A 7866-nucleotide genomic window follows, 5' to 3' on the forward strand; every position below is an offset into this window, starting at 1 on the left:
ACCCCAGAGAGCTAGGTTCAATGCCACGGTCTGTCACAGCCTCCCTGGGTGACCTTTGAGCTCACACAGCATTTCAATGTCTCATCTGAACCTGGAGCTACAGGAGGGTCTCTGCTGCACCTGGCCCCACAATGGAAGTACAAACTGCGTGCATCAGACCATACACACCTTACCACTAAGTGGCTGCCAAGCTTCAAAATATTTTGTGAATTCATCCTGTAAGGATCAAAGACAGCAAAAGGAGAAGGGACCAATGACCACCATGAGGCATTCCCATCCTTGCTTGCTCCTCACAAGAACGAGTACACGGGAAATAACAACACAAAACTACCCTCAACGTAATGAAAGAGGGAGGCAAGGAATGAGCTTGAAGGACTGTCACAGAGGCCCACCGAAACCTGGCAGCTCCACAGGAAGCAGGAGGAGGGGACGGGAAAAGGGAACACAATCAAGAAGGCGCGAACCCAAACAAACCCCAAAACCCTCAGCGGTGACAGCGGCAGAGGAGAGTCCAGGTGGCCGGCAGTCCCAACGGGAAGCCGGCCCGCAGCCCCACCGGCCATGAGGAGCCGCTCCCAGGCAGCTGCGGCCCCGCAGCGCAGCCAAGGCCGGGCGGCACACGGATCCCCCCGCTCCGCCCCGGCCCCCGGCTCACCTTGCTGCTGACGGGCCCAGGGATGAGGAGCTTCAGCGCCTGCCTCTTCAGCTCCGCCAGGCGGGCGTTGCAGTGCTCGCACCAGACGCCGCGGTCGGAGCCCGGCGAGGAGCCACCACCGCTGCCGGAGCCCGGCGAGCCGGTGCCGAAGCCCGGCGAGCCGCCCAGCGAGCCGGGGGAGCTGGTGCCGATGCCGGGCGAGGCGGGTCCCGGCGAGCCGGTGAAGGAGCCCGGCGAAGAGGTGCCGGAGCCGGGGGACGGGGTGCCGGAGGAGCCCAGGGCAGAGCCGGCTCCCTCCGGGGCCGGGCGACTCCCCGCCCGGGACTCCTCATATGCCTTCCGGTACCAGCTCTCGGGGGAGAAGGGGGCGGCGGGCTTGGTGGGGGAGCAGGGGTCGGTCACCTGGAGCGGGAGAAGGAGCAGTGGGTCAGGTAGGGAGGCCCGGCGGCGCCGGCAAGTTTCGCTCGGACGCTCCGCGCCCGCGGATGCCCCTGCGCCTCGCCCGCCCCCACGCGACGCCCGGAGCCGCCGCACCGCGGAAGTTGAGCGGGGACGAGGAGCGGTAGCCGGCGGCGCCGGTAAGCGGCGGGCCAGGGGTGCGGGAGCCCCGGCACGGCGGCGGTCACCGCTCCGAGCCGCCCCTCCGCCGACAACTTACCCCGTATTTTCTGCTCCGCGCCGTGACGGCAATCCTCTCCTTATTTCCAGCCACTGAATTCATGGTGGCTTCGCAGCGCGGCGGGAGAATTTCCTACAGGTTTCCCAGTCCGCATCCGAAGGGAACAACTGGTCCCGGGAAGTACCCCCTGCCGAGCGGGCAGGCTGCTCCCTCCGCCGGGCGCAGCCTCCGACGGGATCGCTCAGCCCCGAAACACCGTCAGTTCTCGGGAAAAGGCTTGGGGATGGGGTTTTCTCCCGGTCGGTTTTTCCTCATTGTCTTCCCCTCTCATTCCCTTGCAACCCTTGTTTTCACAGAAACAGCAAGATCCAGAGCAGGAGCATTCCCCCCATCCACAGCTCTCCTCCGCAGGCGAGGCAAAGCATCCAAGGTAGGTTTAGGAAGGTGAAAAGAGGGAGCGGGAGCCGCGCTCGCCCTCGCAGAGGCGCTTTCTGCCTCCGCTACAGCTGCAACTTGTTTCCTTCACCAAGGTTTGTAACTGAGTTAAAAGAAATCCTCCAAAAATATCGGGATCCAGGCTCTGGGAGGAGCCTCCGCGTCCCTTGCAGCCAATATCCTCCTGCCCATTTGTGCCTGACAGTTTCGCGAGGGAAGGGAAGAAGGAAGAGCAGCCGGGCTGCGGAGCCCCGTGCGCTCCCCGGTCAGCGGCGGAGCGGTGGGGCTGGTGGCGGCGAGGGGGCTGCTAAAGCCTCGCCGCGGGTCTGCGCCGTGCCTCGGCTGCCAGGAGGGTCCATTTTATTTTGCAGTATTTCTTGATTGACGTCTGTGATTTCTCCCCCCTGCTCTTGAAAAGGGCGGGGGGGCTGGAGGGGGGGGAACCTTGTTGCTTCCACTGCCGTTATTGGTTAGTTGCCTCTATTCAGGGCTTTAATGAACGTGATTTCACAAGTGTTCCCAATCCTCCCTAAATAACTAGGAAAGAAAAGCGAGCTGTATTTATGACAGTCACTGGCATCTCTTTTTCGTGTTATAGTTTTACGTGTATTAATTTAACTTGCAGTCAAGGGCACAATAAATCGATCTCTTAACAATGAAATTCTACAGACTTGTGTCCCTATTAATCTTTCCCTTCTAATTATGATTTCTTTTTGCAGGCTGTGTGTATCTGGTTACAGATTCTTTTTTATTTCAAATCCTGCAGGTAGCACAACCATCTGTAACAAATCTTCCCCCTCAGAACAAGTTGCTGATTTTCTCAGAAATGGATGCAATAGAGACCTAAATGCCAGTTCCCCTGATAGGGTTGTAACACGGATGGGTTGATGCAATTGAGAAGGCAGAACACACAAGGGACTTGCATCCACCTTTCCACCCTCCTATTGTTACTTCCATATAAACGCATCCTTCCAGCATCCCTAATGTACCTGGATTGTAGCAGCCATGAGGAAACAAAACCAGCCCACTGCATCACTGAGCAAGGAATCTCCCAGTGCCTTTCTGCTTTCACAGACACTCTGCCAGTAGTAAAGGCGTGTAAGATGCTCTGCTGTCTTTTAACTTGACTGGGTTATCACCCTTAGAGCAGAGCAGCCATTCTTGGTCTGGTTAGAAAGCTTTAATCTAAAGTGATGCCGCCCAAGGTAGCCAGGCTGTGTCAGTAGTGCCTCATACATTTACACAGGTGCCTCCAAAAAGCTGACCAAACGGGCAAACAAAGGAGATTTACGCTAGCTCCTACTGCACGTGAGTGGGTTTCACATAAATCCGCAGGCAGAGATCCTGTGTTTTGTTCGGTAGAGAGACGTGATAGGGGTGATAAGGTAGCGCAGGAAAATGCAGCAGTCCAGAGCAGGCATACTCCACAGGCCCCCGGAACACGGACTGTTGGCAGCCACGTGCCATCGACGCCACGGTGTGCAACTTCTCATTTTCTGGGCTCAGCAATTCTGGTGGCGAACTGGCAGATTGGCTTTGTTTTTCCAGCAGCCCTTTCATTACCAAGCTGCCAGCTCTGCCCGCCGCACAGCATCTGCTCTGTAGGTGGGCACCACCCTTCGCCCAACGCCGTGCGAACCTCGGGGAGAGGGTGGCTACCCTGTGGGGGGCAAGGTGGGGGGGGGGGGTGTGTGGGCGCAGCAGCTCGACTAACTTCCAAACAGCGGTCCCGGGCCGCGGCGCGAGCAACACGGCTAACCGTTAAACCGCCGATTTAACGGCCCACCTGGGCGCGCGGACAGGGGTGGCGGTGGGGGGGGTAAGGCCGCGTGACCCTCAGAGGGCGGCGGTGGGCGCGGCCGGGCGGGGCGGGGCGCGAGGCCCCGCAGCGTTGGCGGGCGGCGAGCGCCCTCTGCCGGCGGCGCTTGGGCGGCGGCAGCGGCCGTGGCCGTGGTGGCCGGCGGTTGGGGCGGGGGTGGCCGAGCCGTTTGGGGAGGTGCGGAGAAGGAGGCGGCCGCCGCTCACCCGGCCCCGCTTGGGTGCGGCGGGTGAGCCGCCAGCTCCGCCGGGGCACGGGATCCGTAACGGGGCCGAGCAGCGCTGTCCCTCCTTCGGAGAAATGCCTGCCGTCCCTGGGGGATCGGGCTCCAGCGGGCACGGCTGCAAACGGCTGTCCAAGAGTGCCTTTTTCCAGGGTTGGACTCCTCCTAGGGTTTTTAGGATAGGAGATGTTGCCTCCCAGGCAGGGCACGGTGACACGATTCCTCTGCTCCACTGCTCCCGGGGGCTCAGGTCCTAGCGATGTGCCGGTCTGTGCTGCGTTCCCCAGAGACCTGGGCCTGTGGTGGAGTGTCTGCTCTCAGCCAGCTCCTGTCCACCTGGCATCTCTTCCTTTCATTCCTGCCTGCTGCCTGGCTGGGTGACAGCTCCGGCAGTAGCCCAAACGAGCTGGGTTCGTATCCAGGGCTTCGGGAGGCACTGACAGCCTGGGTGCCTGCCCACAGGGTGGCTGAGGGGAGGTCATCTCTGGCAAAGGGGCAGTGGAGAAGCAGATGGAGTAGCCCAGGGGAAAAAACTGGATCACATCCACATGGCAGGATCTTGAGAAGGATGTCCACGGCTTTCTCAGTCCCTAGCTGATGGCTAAGGTTGGTTTGATGTGGAGAAGTAGGGTCATGAGTGGTGAGGAGGAAGAACATCCCCAGTCAGGAAAGTAGGACCTCAGGACGTGGGGAAATTGTCATTTGAGCCTGAAGAGTCTCATTAGCAAATTTCCATTTTCTCACCTCTCAGGTCTGGGGGGACTGTAAAGAAGGTGACATTAAGAGAACTCCTCTTGCAACTTGCAGTCTTGCATGACTTTATTGGCCAAGCCTGGGTGGTGGCTCTGTTGCTCTTGCTCTCCCTCCTGACAGGTGTCAGTATTTTGGGTCATTCAAGAAAGGCTTTATTGAATTGTCAGAACTTTTGGAAGCGGAGATACTCCAAATTCTCCAGTTTGAGGTAATTTTCTGCTAAAATCTTTCCAGTTCTTGTTATTTTGTGCTGGCCCAAGTATTGGACACTGTGGTATCACTCCAGCAAGAAGCTCTGCTGGGAACCCTTTGTCTGGGTTAACACCTTCTTCTCTGAGAAGCGTTGAGGTTTAATTTTCTCCCTCTCTTTGGGCTCCATTGTGTGGAAGTTGATAAGGTTTCCCCTTACAACCCCTCCTGCTCCCTGTGTCACTAAGGAAAGACGATTAGTCAGAAGAATCACCAACATGCCAATGACAGGCAGCTCCACAGATACCTCTTGATTTCAAGTTTACACATTTCTTCTGTTACTGTAAATGGTAGTCACGGGAATCTGCCTTAACCTTAGTTCTGGCAAATCATTTGTGCTAGCAGTTCAGAAGTTGGACTAATTGTTGTTCTTAATTCCAGGCAGAGCTGAAAAAATGAGGCCGTTCAGACATTTTTAAGTAAGTGGACAGGAGCCAAAGCCTTGGATACAGGCTTAAGTATCAGACAGAGGTTCGAGCAAAAGCTGGTCTCAAAGCACTGAGGGTGGACTTTGATCTCGATCTACATATTGCACCCCTATGGACAGTTGTGACCTGTCTTTTAGCTAGTATGCAAACTTCCAGTTCCTCCATCACGCCGCATCGGACACAATTGCAGTGGTGCACTGTCACTCTACTGCTTTCAGTGGATTTCTTCTGGGTATATCTCAGTGTGGGTGCAATTAAATCTGACCTAGAAGTTCAGCTTCATTACTCAAACCTGAGATGCTGGCATGAGCCCAGTTCTATCAATAAACAGCAGGTTATGAGAGCTGGAAATGTTGGTTGCATCAAAGAAATCCTTTGAGGTATTCACATTTATAATAAATCTCAGATAAAAAAGGTGACAGCAACTGTAACTTGAAGAGTCATCACTGCCTGCACAGAAGCTTTGTTTCCAAGTTTGGTGCTAATAAGTCTCAGTATCGGGTCTTACTTACAATTTTAAAAAGCTTCCTTGGGGAGATCTGAAATGCATGACAGCTCCGATACTTGCTTAAAGCTGCATATTAATGAGCTGGAGTCCGTTGGGGGACAGGGAGGAAATTGAAGGCATTTGTAGTAATAGTGACAAAGAATTAATAGTAAAGATAGAAACAGCTAATTATTAGGAGCCACAAATAAAATCACCAGAACTTTTCCAGGTTGATATATTTCTTCTCTAAAATCTTTCCCTTGCCAAAGGATTGTTTCAGCCAAAAGCTCTGTTAAGAGCACATTTATGTCCCTTATCCTTTTGTATAGCACACACATCAGCAGAAACACAGCCTGAGTATTCTGCAGGATTTGTGAGTTCATGCAGTACAGGAGGAAATCAGCAGTAGAGATGGCATTTGTACTTCTGGTGTTGTAGGTAATGCTCCTTCTATAGTATCTGGGACATACTGCGCTTCTGGAGTGTGTTTTTCTACTTGCTCTTGACAATTGTTGAGTATTACGGAGAATTAAGACAGGGCATTTCCTCTGTATGAGCTGGCTTCTGAGGCATTTGCTGTAGTACAATTTCTAAATCAGTCCCAAGGTTTACCTTGTGTGTCAGCAGAAAAAAAAAAGACTGACGCCTGAAAATGTGTGCTTCTCATGCACTAGGGACTGTTGCAGTCCCTAGTTCTGGGTGGTGTAACATGGACAGGGAACTCTCTAAGTGGTCCTCATTACAGCTTCTACTTTTTGCTGTTGCCGGCAGAGCCACATCAATACACTTTAAATACATTTCTCCCCACTCCAAGCACCACCAGAGTTTTATTGTCAGCCTGACAGGGGTATGTCTCCCTGTTTGCTTAGTTTAGCCCTCTTGCCTCAGGGCCATTGTGCAGGTGTTTAGCTTGTACTTTCCTTGCTTCACTGAGAGACTGCTCGAATCTCTCCGTAATATAAAAGGAAGCCATTTGTGTTTAAATTTGGACAGAGTCTCATTCTGTTGCAAATCAGTTGCCTTTAAATTCCACCCTTGCCCAATGCAAGAACTAATCTATTTTCTAAGAAGGGCTGTCTGTTTGGATTTATTTTGAATGGAAAATTTTTCTATATCTCAAATGTAAAATCTTTCATAGATTTTCTAGAAACTGCTTTCATAGTTCTGCCACACAGCACTGCCTACTTTCATAAATCTTTATGTTCTCGGTAAAAATCAATGCCTACTTATTAATACAATATTGATACGTGTTTCATAAGCAATAAAGGATGCAGTGGTATGCACATATACTCACACAGCAGGGTTGCACGGAGAAGTTTACAGTCATTTTCTGTAGTGGGGTGCATTGCAATTACAAGTCTGCAGCCAATTTTGGTTACGTTCATAAATTCAAATACTGAAATTTGACAGAATCCCATTTTCTGTTACTCTGGCACAATAAGCATTCATTGCAACTCCAGAACTAAAGATGAGCTTGAAAAATGGAACAAAGTGGGAGTACCTGTGAATCCTAAAGCGCCGAGCCCAAGTGAAGCAGATTTTACGCAGAACAGCAACAGAGCAAGAAAATATTGGAGCAAGAATAGCCAGAGTCCCAGGCTCGGAAAGAGAAAGATGTGAGCTGCTTCTTGTCTGGAAACCCTGGCTGTCTCTACAGGCATGTGAAAAAGCCATTGACTGCTTGATGGAGCCGCATCCAGGGTAATGCATCCATGGGGTTGTGGTGGAAGCTCCCAGTGAAAGCGTCTGTGCGCTGCCTCGGCCGCGGAGCCATGCTGAGGGGGCCCATGGCAGCCTGAACTGCCAGGACCTGGCTCTGGCACACTGCTAGCCATTCTCCCCGGGCGCAGGTACACCACCTGGAAATAGTAGAGGGCAAAGGATTCCTTTTAAACATTCTTCAAAGACTCTCCTAACTACCTCAGAGGCTGAGGAAAAACGTGTCTTTCCAAAAGAATTATTCTCAGTAATCTCCTTTGGAGAGAAGAGGGGAGAAGACGGTGTTAACAAATAACAGCATTAACGGGAGGAATATAGGCCAGCATGTGCCCAAGTGAAAAAAGCGGCTGCTGGAGGGTAGCAAGCACAAAGCCACTGTGCGTGCCCGCCTCCCCTTCGGAGCTGGGGACACAGGCAAGCAGTGCAGGCAGTGTGGAAGGGGGTAAGCAGAGATAACACAGCAAAGTGAACAGGCAGCC

At 53.1% G+C, this 7866-nt stretch overlaps 1 protein-coding gene across 1 annotated transcript in view; it reads right to left on the minus strand.

Moving 5' to 3' along the window:
- Window positions 1-2090, minus strand: part of KIF26B (kinesin family member 26B) — a 303146-nt gene extending 301056 nt beyond the window's left edge. The window contains exons 1-2 of the mRNA XM_074579953.1: window positions 1314-2090; window positions 656-1057 (exon numbers count right to left, since the gene is read on the minus strand). Of these exons, the coding sequence (XP_074436054.1) occupies window positions 656-1057; window positions 1314-1376 (465 nt within the window). The 5' untranslated portion in view covers window positions 1377-2090. The remainder of the gene's footprint in view (window positions 1-655; window positions 1058-1313) is intronic.
- Between the last annotated feature and the right edge of the window lie 5776 nt (window positions 2091-7866).

Source organism: Larus michahellis, chromosome 3 (genome assembly GCF_964199755.1).
Source record: "Larus michahellis chromosome 3, bLarMic1.1, whole genome shotgun sequence".
Lineage (NCBI taxonomy): Eukaryota > Metazoa > Chordata > Aves > Charadriiformes > Laridae > Larus > Larus michahellis.